At 42.8% G+C, this 18,375-nt stretch overlaps 1 protein-coding gene across 4 annotated transcripts; it reads left to right on the top strand.

The window, feature by feature from the left end:
- The first annotated feature begins 8,832 nt into the window (after positions 1-8,832).
- On the top strand, positions 8,833-18,216 carry TRIM68 (tripartite motif containing 68). Of its 4 annotated transcripts, none has more exons than XM_003923387.4 (7): positions 8,833-9,206; positions 11,634-12,116; positions 13,875-13,970; positions 14,772-15,032; positions 15,509-15,531; positions 16,066-16,166; positions 16,361-18,216. In XM_003923387.4, the coding sequence occupies exons 2-7, from the start codon at positions 11,691-11,693 to the stop codon at positions 16,909-16,911; spliced, it is 1,458 nt and encodes a 485-aa protein (XP_003923436.1). In that variant the 5' UTR covers positions 8,833-9,206; positions 11,634-11,690; the 3' UTR covers positions 16,912-18,216. The 4 variants fall into 4 exon arrangements, with proteins under 4 accessions (XP_003923436.1, XP_074257118.1, XP_074257120.1 ...); XM_074401017.1 differs by having other exon boundaries at positions 10,738-12,116; XM_074401019.1 differs by lacking the exon at positions 8,833-9,206 and adding an exon at positions 9,216-10,809.
- Positions 18,217-18,375: the final 159 nt, after the last annotated feature.

Below are 18,375 nucleotides of genomic sequence, written 5' to 3'. Positions count from 1 at the left end.
CTAGGCAGTCCTAAATTTGCACTTCTAAAGGGATGACTCCTAGGTAAAACAAGGTGGAAAATTTATATCTTAAAAGTACAAAGCCAAGACTTCAGACCTAAATATTCTAACATCATTTCCTCAAACAAACAAAAAGCATGTAGGTAAAGGCCTATTTAAGACAAGATGGCCAGGAAATGCACCTTAAACAAAAGTAAGCCGTGTTATGTAACTGAAAAACGATGGTAAGAATTTCTAGTGGCGCAGTCCTTCCTCTCTTTGACGTACAGAGGCAGACACCGTCACAAATGGACAGTTCCTTTATAGATGTAAATTTTCTTTCAAAAGCATTTCAAAATAGCCACCAAAATGCAAAGGACTGACAATGTGCCTTATGAAGACTATTTCTATTTCCACTAGGTGACGCCGTTGGGTTAGAACTACCATGTACTCACCAGAGAAATGGTAAAGATTTTCAAGTTTTTGCAAGATCCTTCCTGACAGAACTGTTTCCCTGAATCGTAAAAATTCCTGCACATTGCATATTCAGAGAGGATAGGAAACATAGAGACCACGGATAGAAAAGAAAGGAAAATTTTGTGATCCTTTACCAACACCTGGATGGATTGTTGGAGGCTGGTTCAGTCCAGAAGACTTTGAATAATGCCAAGGGTTCGTTTTCGAATGCCAAGAAAATTTAGAGCACAGACACACACATGGAGTTTGGGAGCAGAGGTTTAACAGGTAGAAGAGAAGATAAGAGAAAGAGAAACAATTTCCTCTACAGAGGAAGAATTCTCCAAGCAGAAAGGACCGAGCAGAAAAAGCCCTGTCGGGCAGCAAATGCTCCAAGTTTTATAGTCTGGTAAGACGAGGTAGTGTCTGATTTATGTAGGGCTCACAGATTATTCAATTAGGTATGATATTTGCATAGCACATGGGAAAGGCTGGCCATCTTACCCTAGTCTTCTTATGCAAATGGGCTTTTCAGTTGATCCTCCCCATCTTGTCTGCTCCTTACAATACATGTGGCTGGCAGGAGAAGGGAAGATGGAGCCTCCATTGTGAAAATGTCTAGTCCTCACTTTTTGTGGCATTTACCCATGCAAGCTCCCAGCAAGCAGGCTGCTCTTCATTAGAAAATAATTTGAGGCTGCTTTTTATTAAAAAGAAGAGCCTTACAGAGGACTGTAGTTTCCCATTTATTTCTTTTCACACTGCTAGAAAAGCTTCTGTGAATGGGAAAGCTCTGCCTTCAACAATTAGGAGTAAAATGTCCTCCATAGCCAAATTTTAGTCTCAATACTGTCCCATTGGCAGGAAAATGACATTCCATCCCTTGTTCTCTTAAGGTACCTATTCTGCCTACAGTTAGAGTGGAAGCTAATTAGTAAGGGGATTTGAAGTTCATAAGTTAACCAGAATGATTCTATTCAGGTAAATGCGTTAGCACGGGCCATAATAGAAGGACACAGAGTTCAATCTAGCACACCTCCTCCATTAAAGAGGCCTTGCCCACCTAGTATGTAGTTTTTCTTGAGATTCATTTTTTTAGAGAGCCAAGCAGGTCATGCAAGTCTAGGAAGTCAAAAGAAAATCACAGGCAGAGGTCTAGTGCCACTTGGGCGAGAGTGACTAGCCCCAGTCACTTAGTTCCTCTGGAGCGCATTCTGAAGCACAAGGACTCCTGTGACCCTAAAACTTTAACAAAAAAGTGGCTCATTTTCTTTTGCACAAAGGCATGGCCTTTTTATTTGACCTTTGAAAGCATTTCAAAATCAACCCAGCTCTTTTAGCAATCATAACAGGCAGGCCCAAAGAGAATCATTCCCCAAAATTAGAGAAGCAACTTGCAGGGGAACCAACTGAGGATCCACCTTATTTGGGGCCCCTGCAAGTTCCCTTCCCATTACAGGATCTTAGGCAAATAAAGGGAGACTTAAGTCAATTTTCTAATGACCCTGATAGGTATATAGAAGCTTTCCAAAATTTAACTCAGGTGTTTGACCTCTCATGAAAGGATGTTATGCTGCCATAATGATGTTCAATCTTCTTTAAGTTATAGTTTGGTGAATAATACTAATATATGTTCCAAAATTGTATGAGATTTCTAAAATTCTAATGTCTGAATATATGCTAGCAATCATAATTAAGGGTAGAGTTATTGTAAGCCATGGAGATAACTAAAATTCTTTGTCAGTCATGTTTTTAACTGTAACTACCATGAAAATTTTGTCATTTGCCAACAATTGTTGTCTTGCTTTGTTCCTTCTCAAAATATGGGTTATAATCAAGCTATAAGACTTTCATAGATGTTCTCAAACCAGGTTTTTAATAGCTTTGAAGATTGTAACATTGGAATAGAGAAAAAATATATGCGACTCATAAAGAACTGAAATGTTCATGAATGTCAAGCAAAACAAGAACTAACAGACCACTCAGAAAGTTAAAGCAAACTTTTTGACTTTTGCTTGGAATATTTCTGGTACTTTTTTCTGTTGAGTTCTTTGCACTCAGTCTTTTCTACTCAGAGAACCCTTTCTCTGCAGAGGAACCTATTTCTCTTTCACATTTCTTTCACCTATTAAACCTCTGTTCTTAAACTTCTCATGTGTGTCTGTGTTCTAAATTTTCCTGGCACGTGACAATGAACCCCAGGGTATATCTTCCAGGCAACATAGCTGCTTCAGTAATGCCATTTACTGCCAGTTTCTGTCTGATACAGTCAGATATTCAAGGCTTCTAAATTGATCCAATCCACTTAATTATCAGATCCCATCTGATCCCAGTCCAGTTTCTGTCACAACTTCTGAGCCCAATTCAGATGAAAAAATGTGCTCAAACTCATACAATTCAAAACACAAATCCACGGGGCTTTAGAATTAGAGCAAGAACAAACCCATGATCCCCACTTGGCCACTTGCTGTGAGGAAGCAATGGACACAATGGGTCCAATGGGTACCTCACTTGGTCAATCAATGCTCCTGGGGATCACTGAAAGCTCTAATTTGAATCCCACTTTCACCAACATCTGTTAGAAATTTAATAGAGTTTAACTGAGGAAATAATGCTTTGTGACTGGGTGGCCCCCAGAACCAAAACAAGTTCAGAGCAACTCTAGGGCTGCCACATGATCTAATATTTATGTACAGGAAAAGGAAAGTGACAGGAACAAATGGAAGTGGTACAGAAACAGCTAGATTGGTTACAGTTGAGCATTTGTCTTATTTGAACATGGTTTGAACAGTTAACTGCCTGAAATTTGTAGAAAAATAACATACATGTAGTGGTCCGTTTCTAATTCTAACAGCCTTAAAATAGGTTTAAGCAGGCTACAAAGAAATAAAAAAGCAGAATGTACTAAGTCATCTCCTCTTCTTGCTTTCCCCTTTCACCCAACGGGTAGGCGCCTGTCGGTCGAGCCCCTCCTTAACTCCCCCCCTCCCCCCCACCAAAGAATTTAGTTTAGGCTAGTTTACAACTAGGTAATTATACCATTTCTTATCAAATACGTATAGCCACTAGGGCCATAAATCAAATGTTTAAAGAGTCCTGAAGTAGTCACAATGCATTGTGGGCTGCAATGCATTGTGAAAATCCAAAAGAACACACTTGAAGCCTTAACCCAACTACCAACAGGTGACATTCGGGAAGATTATAACCTCATAGTACTCAGCTAGTGAGGAACTAGGGGAGGGACTTGTGCACAAGGGAATAAATTGCTTGTTGTAACCATCTCAGGTGTGTCTGCGTGCCAGGCACTGATCTTGTAAGACCACCATTCAAAGTCTCGCTTCTGCTGTTCTCTGGGTCCCTGGGTCCATTCTTTGGGTTTGGACAGGTACGAGTATTTCTCACAGATAACCAGAACTTTGCTTGATACAAGAATAGGTTATAGTCTGTTTACACATTTTGTTAGGTTATTGTTCACTACTAAACAGAAACCTTTAGACTGAACTTAAAATACGTAATGAGGAAGCTTTCTGCTAATCTTAATTTAACAAAAGTTAGAAGGTTGAACCCTGAAAGACTTTAATGGAAATTGGATGTTAATGCCTGACCACAGTGCCTCCATAAAAAGCTTTGCTGTCACTGCAGACAAATGTGTACAGTGAAGTAAGGAGCAGCCTTTGTTCTTGCTGTTGTTGTTTATTTTGTTTTTATTTTTCCATAGGTCACTGGGGTATAGGTGGTATCTGTTTACATGAATCAGTTCTTTAGTGGTGATTTGTGAGATTTTGGTGTACCCATCACCCAAGCAATATACACTGCACCCTATTTATATTCTTTTTATCCCTTGCCCCCCCACAAGTCTCCAAAGCCCATTCTACCATTTGTGTGCCTTTGCACCCTCATAGCTTAGCTCCCACCTATCAGTCAGAATGTATGATGTTTGGAACATTTTTAATGGAAAAAGAAAAAGAATTATAAACAGAACTAAACTGGTGAAAATATTTGTTTGATTTCATACTATACAAATCACACTGGATCACACATGCTTATGAGTGACCATCTGATAATAAATTTTTATGGCCAAGAAATCTGTTAAAATTTGCAAGTTCCTATTGTCTAGTATACAGTCAGATCTTATCATGTCATTACCCATCTTAAACTTTCAAATAACTTTATCCTTTGGATAAAGTTTATACTCATAGTCCTTAGCAGTGAGAATAGTCCTGCATGATGTAGTACCTGCTGTTTTCTTCAGGGACTTTCCTGTTGTGTCATGTTCTATTGTGTCTTTACGTCTTTGCATTTGATGCACATTCTACAAAGAATGCTTTTTTTGTATCAAATCTAACTATGGTTGTCTTCCTGTGAGATTTGGGCTGCATTTGTACTGTTTACATTGTGTGTCAAGTATGCCCTTCAGCTCACATCTTTGCAGATTGGGGAAGGTGGTACGGGTTAGAATAGCCCACGTGCAACTCCAAAGACCATGTGTAGGCAGAGGAAAGCTTTAGAGAATATTTAATACCTGCTTCCTTTTGGTTGTCCCTTTCCAGGAAGCCAAGGAGATGGCAGGAAAAACTGAGCCTCAGAAGGAAACTGCACCCTGCCCCCTCCTTCTTTTCTCAGTACAGAGGGAGGGACTATAAGAATCTCTGCTCATCTCCAAATGGCTGTCATGGTCCTTGTTCCTGTTTCCAAGTGTCTACTCAAAAAGGCATTTTCCCAGGGATAGGCAGAAAAGTTCTCAAAGCACATTTGCATGCCAGGGTCTGGCCCTCAACAATTACTTACGGTTGGGCTGGCCTGTATGTGGATTCAGAGTGGAAGCAAATACTACCCTTCCCTTCCCTATGGCAGCTTTTCCATTTTCTATTGCTGTGAGATCAGGTTGTAGGATGAGGTTCAGGCAGTGATTCCTTTCCTAGTAGGCCTTTATGATACTCCACTCAGTTTCCACAGCAATTTGTTCTAGTCATTTAGCAGAAATATATTCGGCATCTAATACATGGCAGGCACAAGCCTGGTGCTGATGACATGGTGATGGTCAATACCTAACATCAAGGTCAAACTGAACAGGCGTAGTCAAAAAACTTTGAACCAGTGCCGAATTTCCAGTGTGGGGAGGTGTTTCCAATCCTGTGCCACACAGCATACTTTTTCCGTCCTTTATAGTTCCCATGCGCAAAACACTCTTAGACATGGTAGATACATTAGTAGGTGCAGTAGATACATCACTATTTAGTGCAAATATCAATTTCATGAGATAAGTATTAATATACCTAATTTAAAGACAGGAAACAGGCCTGGAAACAGGAGATCAGGTAACTTACCTACAACCTGAAACATGGCTGATGATCTCTCCACTACTCAGGGTTGCCCAGTCTATGACCCTACGAATAAGAAAAGAATTGTTAAAGATAAATTTGATGAAGTTGTTGTAAATAATAGTGTGGTATATTTTAAATGTATACTTCTATACCTATATTTATGCATATGCAATATACTAAGTATAGATGAACATATACTTAGGCACACACAATATACAGTACCTGTAGGCATATATGAGTATGTGTGAGTGTGCATATGTATGTGTCTTCAATTAAATTAAGTAATTTCAGGGGAAAACCAAATTCAAAACTGTGCTTACAATTTATTTAATAACAAATGGTGATGAAAGCACCATAATGATTTATAGGATACAACCTGACTTATATTTAGAGAAAACTTTACACTGCTTAGTCAATGCAAGAAGCAAGAAAAATAAGACAATAAATATAAGTAAAATAAATCAATAAAAAATAATAAAATAAAATCAGAAAAAAATTGAAATAACAAATTATTAGTTTCTTTGGAACAATCAACTAGACAAATCTTTGGAAAGAAAGATATGTCTTTCAGGAGAAACAAACATAAGTAGTGGTAAATACATAACATTAGGAATTAGAATCAAGAAAAAGAGTAGAGACAAATAAAAATAAAATAATAATTTGTGTAATTATTCATAACCATGGAGACATTGATACTTTGAGAACAGTAACTTACTTAAACAGATTCGACATTTAAAGAACTTGAATTAGACATCAAATACAAGGACTTATAACGCTACTTTTTTTTGTTTTAGTCTAATTCAATTCTGATATCAAAAACAGAACAGCTTTTTCTGCTTCCGACCATATTAAGGTCTTGCTGTTAGTTGTGTGTAACTATTAACAGTTGCTATTGTAATATACATCCATATTCTGATGTATACCTTTAGTTATTTTTTATGTCTCTGTCTCATGTACACACATGCATACATATATGCTGCTACATTCCTGTCCATGACATCTCACACTGAAATTGCCCCACCATATCCTTGCTAGATCTTCCTATTACTGTTCCTTTCCTCTACTTCTGAAATTGTTCTCTCTTTTCTACCTCCTGCTTCTCAGTTTCTTGGAAGACTTAAACCTTAATATATACTCTAGGTGAGAACCTCGACCCAGAAACACTTTCAGAAATGCTCTCCACCTCCTCTAGACAGAATTTTATGTTTTAATTTCTAGACTCACGTCCCCCTCCATCCCTTACCTCCTTCCTCTGACAAAATGAAAGTGATAACAAAGTCCTGCAGCTTTGCTGCTCTGGGCTGGAATTTCCTCTCTCTTAGCCAAGACTAGCACGGAGTAGATGGGGAAGGGAAGCCCTAACTTCTCCTACTAGGACTCCTGGGAGCTGTCAGCTTTGCCTTCTGAAAACTAAAAACAATCTGGAATAGAGGAAACAGGAGGTATTAGCTCCATCATAAGAGGTCCAATAGGAGACTTTCAAGGTGGAGCAGGGTATCTACTCATGGCCTAGGCTATACTCCTAGCCTCCTCCTTCTACCCCTAGCAGGTTCTCCTGCTGACTGACATCCCACTACTGCTGTTTCTTCCCCTTTAAAGCCTTCAAGCCTAAGATTACACAAAACTTATTGAGGGTGTGGCTCATATCTCCTCAGAGAGGGTAAGAAAAGAAAATTAATTAGGGGTCTCTGAGAAAGCAGGTTGTATGACATGCAGTCTCTGGTCTCTTTCCAGAAAATCAGGCCTGATTCATACTACCACTTTAATTCCTCCTTAGTCCTACTTCTTCAGTGCGTATATCTCTGTCCCTGTTCCCCAAAGAGTTCTCAGTTCTATGTTCTCCTTTTATGCTACCCTCCCCTAGAGTATAGATGGGCACCATCCTCAGCCAGCCTTACATCTGATTGTCCTGGTCTATATTGGATTCAGGGTGGAGGGTTGGGGTCTGCAGCTACAGCTGTGGAATTTGTCCAAGACAAAGCCTCACCTAGACACACCTGTCTCAGCTCAAACAAATAAACAAACAAACAAAACACTCTGAAGACACCTGTAAATGAAAGCTTTACAGAATTCTACAAATGGGAAGTAGGCCTTGGAAGTAGACTGATCTGTCTCCAAAAGCCCTCTGTCCAGCCTTCCCAGAATGAACACAATCCCCAACCCCAGCTACCCTGACTGGCAGGATTGACAGTCAATCACAGTTACAAATTGCACCTAACACATGAAAATAATCTCCCCATTAATTGTATTAACTTCACAGATATTCCAGAGCAGTACAACCAACTCGACCTTCAGCTCCTTAAAGGTGGAGCCTTTCAGAATTTTAACCATGGCCTGGGCTCAGACATTGGGAAGACCATTCTGGAATGTCTGTCCTAACAGTTTGGAACTGAACTTCCATCGGAGGATTTCCTGGTTATTTTCTATGTGAATAGGAGGTGCCGTCACTTGCTTATTAAGTAAAGACCTAAGTGTCAGGAGAAGGACAGGGTACTGGGAGTACAATGAAAAACTCAAATCACTGTCTTAAATAATAGTTTCTGTGTGTGTGTGTGCATGTGTCTATGCGTTTGGGTGAGGGAGGGATACTAGTTGTTTATATTTTTTTCTCCTTTTTTAAAGACAGTCTTTGACCAGGGTTTCCATTTCTCCCAATCTCCCGGTCTCTGTGGTCTCTGTAACTTCACAAGTGGATTGTGGCAATCGTGATGACAAGCTGCTTGCTGAAGTATTGAAGGCTAAGACTATGCCAGGAAAAAAGAGAGGTTTTTTTTTTATGTTTGTTTGGTTTGTTAGTTTTTTTGCCTGGAACCATGAGAGGTCGCAAATCTTGCCAGGAACAGCAGAGTTTACACCACATGTGTGCCCAAACCTGCGCTAAGTTGGGTCACAGAACCGGACTTGGCCAATCTCAGGCTGCTGAGTTTAACAAGGCAAACTGGCAAATGTATAGCCACCTGAGCCTCAATTAATGCAGGGCCTGAGCGGCGTCATTCCGGAGCCTCAATCCTTTGACCTATCCTGGAACTAATATCTGGTACCCTCTACAGTTTAAGGGGACCTGAGTGGGTGAAGGGACCAGAAAAACCCAGGAAGTAGAGAAAAAACATTGACGAGCCGGGAAGCGGCTGAGCCCCCGTCTCATCACCAATTGGCTAAGGTTATCCAGGTCCCTGCCTGTGATTGGCTGGCCTCACAAAGACACCGCCTCCCTGGCGAAGCCGGCCCTGCGGACGGAGCCTGGAGCCGGGTGTAATATCCTAGGAGCTGCGAGCTACCGGGCCTGCGCCGCCGGGCACTGGGGTTTGGGCCTGGGGCGCTCTCTGGCCGTAGGTGCTGAGCTGCCGGGAACGGCCGCTCCTGACGCTGGGCCTCTGGACGCCGCGGTACCTGGCTTCTTCACTTTGAGTTTCCGCCGCGAAGCGCCAGTCCGGGCCGAGGAGGGAGGTGGGTAGAGAACGCTGCCTTTTCTGAAGTCAGATCCTGCAGGCTCACTGTAACCTCACCCGCCACTGCCCTGGGGACCTGCCCGGCGCCCTGTGGCCAGGCCACGAGCTTAGTATCCCCAGCTGCTCCCTGACCCCGAAGGTTACCGCCCGCCCCCGACCCCCTTCCCACGGGGTCTTCCTGGAAGTCTTCCAGGCCCCGCCCCCTCCTCAAATGTCCTTCTCAGACTGGCGCTTTACCCATGGAAGGCACAGTCAAAGCAACCGTACGTTTAATTATTTGAGTTTTCTCAAAGTAATTCATGTATCATAAAAAGTGAAACATTAAAGCAGGTCGTATTTAGAAGAGCAATGCCTGCCCATCCCCAGATGGTTGCAGAGGATGCCACTTTGAATTTTTCCACGTATAGATGTTTTTATGACCCTAAATCAAAATAATATGCTTTCCACTGGATTTCTGGATTTATCATTTTGGTGTTTCTTTGCCGTGTCAATTTTCCATCGCTATTTTAGGTCTCATATTTGTAGCTTTAAATAATAGGTATCTGATGGTGGTTCTTAATGTCTTCTCTGACTTAGCTAAGGATATTAACATATCCTCCACTTTCAGTCCACCTCAACATTTACATTTAGTTTTACATTCAGTTGGACCTCAACATTTACATTTAGTTTTCACATACTCAGCAAGTATCCGAGCCACTGTTCTTGGCACTGGGGAAATAGAAATGAACAAAACAGAGAATGACCCTTTCCACATGAAAAAGTTCCAGTATGGGAAGTAAGACAATAAACAAATACACGGCAAATGATGTCAAAAGCAGGATCATGTAGAAGTCACTTCCAGCTGGGAGAATAGCAGGAACCCAAATCAGGTAGATTGAATGGACGACGGGTTTTCAGGAGTGTGTGGAAGATTATTCCTTTGCGTAGCTGGGCACAGGTGGTGTTTCAAGGGTAAAGGGAGAGAGCTTCCTAACAGGGAGCCAGGATAGACTCTTTAGTAAGTTAGTGATTTACCAAAACGAGGTTTTAGGATACTGGATCCCACAGTTTGGTAGTGATAGTGGGAGGAAGAGAAGCATGAGTCAGGGAGTCTAGTGAGAAGGCATGCCCTGCCAATGGCATATCACAGGGTCCTGAAAGATTTACTGCTCTGCTTCCTGCTTCCTTCCACTGGACTGCCCTAAACCACAGAGATTTCTCTCTCTCCTTTTGAATTTATATTATACTTTGAAGCTAAAGAGGTTAAGAAATTTGCCCAAGATAAAATGGCAGAGCCCCAAGCCAAATCTTTAAAATTAGAAGAATAATGGCCTCTGCCTAGGGTTGTGAAATAAACAAACTTAATTCATGTAAAATGCTCAGAACAGTGCCTGGCACATCATGTAAGTGCTCAAAGAATGCCTGCTTTTATTATTCATGTATGCTCTGAATTTACCTAACAAATTATAAAAGGATTTGGGGTTGAGGAACTATTTTCTATGTCTAGCTGGTTTATTCAACAAATATTTACTCAAATATCTGCATTGCAGGTGCTGTTTAGGTGCTGAGGATACTACAGGAACTAGGAGCAACATGGCCCTTCCTTGTATAGACTCTAGCTGGTAACACAAACTAGCAAAGTAAATGAATAAATACTGCCAACTAAGCTGAGAGCCTGCCATTGATCATACAAGTTCCATGCCTATATGTGGCCCTGGCAAAAATCCCAGATTTCTTGCTGGAATAGTGACTTCATCAATATGGGTGTGATGATCATCAAATGATCTTTGTTTTAATCTTCCAAGGGATGTTATTTCATCTCTGCTTCTAACATATCACTAAAAGCTCAGTATCTTGGCCTCTTGGTGAATAATAAGTATCTTAGCGCTGGAGAAATAGACAGGGGTTTAAAAGGCTTAGGGAAACTGCTATTTCTTTACAATTTTTACATTTTAGTGTGCAACACAAGAAAACAAATTGAGCATGTAGGCTATGGGCTTCTGGCATACTACCTTTTGACACTATAAATTATATAAATGTAAATATAAACATACCACAGAGTGAGGCTGGAGGTATTTATGGCCTTCAGATACTGAAATACCACGTTTTATGTGACCTTACTCAAGTTTAAGAGAAACAATGCTGATTTTTAGAGCATGATTGGAGTGGTAATGGTCTAGTAGAGTGAACCCAGAGGAGAATCAGGGTTGACCAAGTGAATGAAAACAGGACTCCCAACATTCACTCACTTAGACATCCCCATGATCCCCTTCATGGTATGAGTAATGTGGCCCATTGGACCATGCACCTTTCAGTTGGAAAGGTGAATGCTTATTAAAGAAGGTCAAAAGGAAAGTGGATTTTTTTTAGAAATTAGTTACTGCTTTTACTGATCTCTCTGTTCCTCTGTTATCTTTTTCTCTTATTTGTCTTTCTTTTCATCTAGCCTTTACTACCCCTCCCTGGTTTCATTCATGCTCTGAGGAGGGTGTGAGAAGGAACCATGGATCCCACAGCCTTGGTGGAAGCCATTGTGGAAGAAGTGGCCTGTCCCATCTGTATGACCTTCCTTAGGGAGCCCATGAGCATTGACTGTGGCCACAGCTTCTGCCACAGCTGTCTCTCTGGACTCTGGGAGGTCCCAGGAGAAACCCAGAACTGGGGTTACACCTGTCCCCTCTGTCGAGCTCCTGTCCAGCCAAGGAACCTGCGGCCTAATTGGCAGCTGGCCAATGTTGTAGAAAAAGTCCGTCTGCTGAGGTTACATCCAGGAATGGGGCTGAAGGGTGACCTGTGTGAGTGCCATGGGGAAGAGCTGAAGATGTTTTGCAAAGAGGATGTCCTGATAATGTGTGAGGCCTGTAGCCGGTCCCCAGAACATGAGGCCCACAGTGTTGTGCCAATGGAGGATGTCGCTTGGGAGTACAAGGTGAGAGATGGAAGCTGGCCACTCCAGTCTTCCCTGGCCCCCAACTTGGCTATTTCTAGATCAAGGGCTTGACCACCAGCACCACAGACTGAGAGTTGACTCCTTTGGTTCCTGACACCCACAGATCCCTGGAATCGGATACAGGGAGCTATACCTTTCCTTGTATTCATGACCTTTCTTGATTTCTTGCCCTCCAACTTCTTCTACACCTTATCCCAGATCCTAACATGCATGGCTCAATGCCTAATCCAAGGGTGATTTCACTACTGAGAATGTGAAGAAAAAGCAGTTTGGTTTTAACTGAGATTCTGGATACCTTGGATGAGTTTGAGGGTGAGGCTCTGATAGAGATGGTCAAGGCTGTACCTGACCTGCAAAATTCTCCTAGCAATGCTGCAAGTAGACATTTGGCACTGAGTTGGTCACTTGACTCCTTCATTTTATAGACAGAACTAAGGCTTAGAAAGTTGAAAACATGGTAATTTATTTTGGAGGTGGAAAGAACCATGGGCGAGTCACAGGATTGAGAGAGGTCATCTAACATAATCTTCTCAGGTCCTTTCTGTCTTGAAGTTCAGTTAGTGAAAGGGAGATCAGAGGCTGTGACTCAAGTCTTCTTGCTCTTTGTTCAATGTTCTTTCTCCTCTCCCAAGTTTGTTTGACAAGTCATCTCTGAAACACCTGGGACTCCTTTTTTGTAGGTAGGTAACCTCATCAAATCTCAGCTTCTGGGCCTCTCTTTACTGTTTCCTCAGGTAAATATGCATGTGATACTTACAGTCCCCTGAGGGATTATCTCAGTGGTTCTGTTATCCAGTGATCCAGCACTAGTCTTCTTTTTTTTTTTTTAAGTTGAAATTGGAAAGTGAGAGTACAAATCCTCTGAATTAGCTTTTCCTATATGGGAAGGATTCTAAAATATGAAAAGTATTTACTAACTCTGCTTTTGAGAATATTAGAAAAGGGAGATAGTGTAACATAGGGGTAAAGGGCTGGATTAAATCCCAGCTCAACCATTTATAAGCTGAATGACTTTGAGTAGGTCACTTTCTAAGCCTCAGTTTTCTTGTCGATAAAATAAGGTTAATACCAGCCTCAGGGGATTGTACGTATCACATGTATATTTAGAGCTTAAAATATATCTGGCACTTGATAAATTTTAACAAAATAGTTACTATTTTGTTAAAATATCATAATTAAGTGGTATATCTGCACACTTTATGCTTTTCAGTAGAAATCCCTTGCATTACTATTCTAGGAAAGTGCTTCTTACCCCTAATATGCATTTGAACCACCTGGGACATCTGGCTAAAGTTGAGATTCTCATTTGGTAGGTTTAGAGTAAGGCCAAGATTCTGCATTTTTAACATGTTCCTACATGATGTGGATGCCACTGATCCACTTGAACCATATTTAGAGTAACAAGGTTCTAGCAGACAGTAAGATAAAAATAAGTAAGATAAGGATAAAAATCAGCATGGAAAGGAAAGTCCAAGGTACTTTTCTGGAGAGGTTGGAAATCAACCCTTTTTTCCACTTTACAGACATTTAGAGACTATAGGAGTTGAAATGAGCCTCAGCCCAGAGACTACCTTGGATGTCACTTGGGCAGAGTCTGCTTCCTCTGTGGCATTCTCTTCCCCCACAGCCTTCACTATGGCTGGTTGCCTGAAGGACTCTGGTTCTCTCCCATAGCCTGCCAATGCTAGGAAGCCTAGGCTGCTGCAGGCGGCCTCATGAGGTTTTTGTCTCTTGCAGTGGGAACTTCATGAGGCTCTCGAACATCTGAAGAAAGAGCAAGAAAAAGCCTGGAAGCTGGAAATTGGCGAGAGGAAACAAACTGCCACCTGGAAGGCAGGTTGCTCGCGGGGAAAGGAGTTCGTGTCAGTCGTCCTGTGTGGTCCTGGAGCTGGCCTGGGGGTAGCATTCACATCTCTGTGAGGCAGAATGTGATGCTTAAAATCAGAGAGCCTGGGGTTCTAATCCCTGCCTTCTCTGTACCAGGCCTTAAGTAGTCCACATCACCTCTTAATTCCAGTTTCTTGATGGTAATATAGGGATAACCTCTGGTCTTGTATGTGTGTCAGCTTACAGTGGCATGGCTTACATCATGCTTAGTAAGTAAAGCAGAGTTTCTCTTTGACTTTCCCAAGTTAGAGCATATTTGGTAAGAGTTTGGTTATTAAAATATTGGAAAATCACCTCTGAAATAAATTTGAGGCCAATAAGTATCAAACTACTAGAACTTTTGGTCAACAGAAAGTAATACCAAAGGAATCTGAAACAGCACATTGAACAGCTATAATATCAACATGAAAATGAACCACCTAACTGTGTAGTTAAGTTACACTGCCTTAAAGACTTAAATGTAACACATCGTGTCATTATTCTCAAAATGGAAAACAGTCTAGAGAATGCAGTACTAAGATAATATCCTGTACCCTACTGGAATTAATGAGCTTGGCAATAGAGACCTAGATGCATGTGGTGGAGCTGGGAGAACAGGAAGCTAGGACAAATAGTATCCTTTATCTTTGCCCCTGCATAGCCTGTCACGTGGTTGGTACCATTGCAGAGTATGTGTGTAAGTGTATGTCAGTATCCTCGATACTGGGTGACAAAGTGTCAGCGCTGATTTCAATCTTGACTCCACAGATACAGGTGGAAACTCGAAAACAGAGTATTGTATGGGAGTTTGAGAAATATCAGCGATTACTAGAGAAAAAGCAGCCATCACGTCGGCAGCTGGAGGCAGACGTAGCAGCAGCTCTGGCCAGCCTACAGCGGGAGGAGGAGGAGACCATGCAGAAACTGGAGCTGAACCGTAGTGAGCTCATCCAGCAGAGCCGAGTCCTGTGGAGGATGATTGCAGAGTTGAAAGAGAGATTGCAGAGGCCTGTCCGCTGGATGTTGCAGGTGAGGAGTAGGTTTTCCTGGGGACCCTGAGTGATGGCTGAAGATAGACTGAAACTCAGGAGACAGCATCAGTTAGTCTTCAGTAGGGACTGTCAGCACTCAGCACTCTTCTAGCTGGTCATGGATCCTGTATTTCCCCACCTAATACATGCTATTTTCCTATCCCTGGCTGGTGGATGACCTGGTCTGTTGTAGCGTCATAGGTGGGGCATTGCTCAGGCAGCTCTGGTGTCATTCCAGCCCCTCTCCTCTAGCCCAAGAGTCTTGAGATGGAGCCTGAAGTTGACCAGTCGAGCCAAAGCTTGGCCTGCTCTTCCATCCTTCCCGTAGGCTTCTCTTCCACCTCTGCATGGCATCTCTCCATTCTTGGTATCTGTCTCCCTTCCCGTAGAGAAACTCCCTGCCAGAGTTCGATGACTGTTCCCTCTGAGGAACAGCACATACTCAGTTGCTGCATTTTTTTTCTCTTTTTCCAGGATATTCAGGAAGTGTTAAACAGGTACGTTCTCACCCTTGGAGCTTCTAGGCAGCCCTGCGAAGGACAGTGGGGCCTGGCTAGAGCCAGAAGTAGGGACGGAGCACAGACTCAGTACACATAGAAAAGCAGGTGCTAGTCCAAAGTCTCATCCCTCTTGCATTGTACTGGCTAAGGAATCTTTGTTGATCTTTCCTTTTTCTTCTTTGTACTTGATCAAATGTATATCAAGTGAAGCAATAAAATATGTGGTTTCAAGTAGATTGCTCAAAGAGGAAAAAAGACTGCCCATGACTCCTGCATGTCCAACAGAAAATGTATACACTTCTTCCTCTCCCAGAATCAAATACACATCCAGCCCTTCCCACAGTATGGACATGTGAGTGTTCTCACCTCTGCACACAGTTTGAGGCTCAGCCAAATAATCATCATGTCTCTGCTTTGCTGGGGTGGGGCACTTCACTACCTCCCTGGCCAAGCCCCTCTTCCTTGTACTAAGATAAGGCCCATGTGGCAAAGCCAGGACTCCTGGCCCTGAGGTTCACCCTACTCTACCAGGAGCAAGTCTTGGAGCCTGCAGCAGCCAGAACCAATCTCCCTGGAGTTGAAGACAGATTGCCGTGTGCTGGGGCTAAGAGAGATCCTAAAGACCTATGCAGGTAATGGATGCTGGGGGAGACTATACTGGGCACCCAGAGAAATAAAATGGTTCAGTGCCCTCTGGGTACTCTATCCAGCCTCACTTTCACTCATCATTGATAAATCTGTGGCTGTATTTATCAGAGAGACCTCACCCCTGCCCCCTAGCTTTATATCACTATTACCAACCAGGACCTTTTTTTTTTGTTTGTAGCTGACGTGCATCTGGATCCAGATACTGCTTACTCCCGTCTCATTGTGTCTGAAGACAGAAAATGTGTGCACTATGGAGACACCAACCAGAAACTTCCTGACAATCCTGAGAGATTTTACCGCTATAATATTGTCCTGGGCAGCCAGTGTATCTCCTCAGGCCGGCACTACTGGGAGGTGGAGGTGGGAGACAGGTCTGAGTGGGGCCTGGGAGTATGTAAGGAGAATGTGGACCGGAAGGAGGTGGTCTATTTATCCCCCCACTATGGATTCTGGGTGATAAGGCTGAGGAAGGGAAATGAGTACCGAGCAGGCACCGATGAGTACCCACTCCTGTCCTTGCCAGTCCCTCCTCGCCGGGTGGGAATCTTTGTGGATTACGAGGCCCATGACATTTCCTTCTACAATGTGACTGACAATGGCTCCCACATCTTCACTTTCCCCCGCTTTCCCTTCCCTGGGCGCCTCCTGCCCTATTTTAGTCCTTGCTACAGCATTGGAACCAACAACACTGCCCCTCTGGCCATCTGCTCCCTGAACGGGGAGGACTAAGAGAGCTACCAGCCTAAGGAGAGGCCTTGGAATTGGGGCTAGCCCCCACGGGGCTTGGAGGACCCAGCCACTGACAGGTATCCCCTCAAACTGAGCTGAGCCCAGAATCCAAGTATTCCTCTGTCTAATCCTTTGGTTTCTTGCTATCAGGCTAAAGTCTGTCATGAAACCACTTATTTAAAAAAGCACAGGCCCAGTCAAATGAGCATTGTACCCCATAAGGGAAGCATCAGGGCTGATGGTGAGGATCAGAGCATGTCTAAGGTGACTTGCTGGGGTAAGGATCTGGGTTTTGTCCATTTGGTAGCCCACACCCCTCTTCCCTGATTCCTGTCCAGTGTCACAGTTAAGTCATTGAAGATGATGAAGTCAATACAATCTTCAGGACAACATTAGGTAGGCTTTCCCAGTAGGCCAAAAAATAAATAAATAAATAATGCTGCCCATACCCAGAGCTGGTTGTTGTGCTGAGGGCAGTCAGAGGAGACTTCCCCTGAGGTTTACTACAACTAAGCAACCTTTATGTGACCCTCACTCTCTGACCTCCTGGTGAGAGAAATTCAGTGCAGCAGGGGACACAGACCTGCCCAGACCACCCCACCTCCATTCCCTCTTGAGCACAAGCTGGGCAAATCACTGTCCCTCGGACTCCCAGGAGACCAGTGTCCTAGTCCTGCTTTTTTTTCTCAAGTGGCAGGATCAGAAAACCTGTGAGCCTTAGTTTGTATTTTCACTTTGTGAATGAGGAAACTGAAATGGCCTTAATGAAGCAAGTTATGTTTTACAAAGCTGTTGAAGATAAGATTATAAAAACTATAAAGCATTTTTCACACTCAAACAAGGTTGACAAACTCACTTCTCAGATCACATGTTTCTACATCATTTATTACATTTGAATCCGAACTATCTCACATGTTAAGAAGGTTTTATGTGTCCTTATTGGGAAAATGAGTGTAATTCAGCATAAAACCTCATATTATTGTCCTGCCTCGTAGAGTTGTTATATAGATCCCAGATGCATCCCATGCGTTTGTTCCTTTCTGAGGCACAGAGGAAGGCAAGCTGTGGATTTTGCACGTGGTGACCTTCCCACTGTGCCATGATACAGCCTGCATCTTACAGCAGCGCCTTTGTCTCAAGGCCTCTCCTGACAGTCTAGAGAGCCTTTTGGGCAGAAAGGTGCTTCAAATGGCTGTGATAAGGACTATTAAAAATTGTGTTTCTACTTTAATTGTATTGGCTATTCATGTATGTAGGAATTAAAACAGGCCAAACTGGAGAAATAAACTCATTCTGCTCACCGTGCTTCCAGGTTGCTTCTTGAGAATTGCAGTAGAAGGGGAGGTTTCCAGCAGCTGCTTGGAGGGGAATGAGCTGGTGAGTCACAGACCCTGGTGCTGGCAAAGGGTTGAGCCTTCCTTTGTTAGAGGAGTATCTTTGTCAGGGGATGCCCTGGCAAAGGGA

The sequence above is a fragment of the Saimiri boliviensis genome, chromosome 6, assembly GCF_048565385.1.
Source record: "Saimiri boliviensis isolate mSaiBol1 chromosome 6, mSaiBol1.pri, whole genome shotgun sequence".
NCBI classification, from domain to species: Eukaryota; Metazoa; Chordata; class Mammalia; order Primates; family Cebidae; genus Saimiri; species Saimiri boliviensis.
This window is presented reverse-complemented; position numbering and strand designations above follow the sequence as displayed.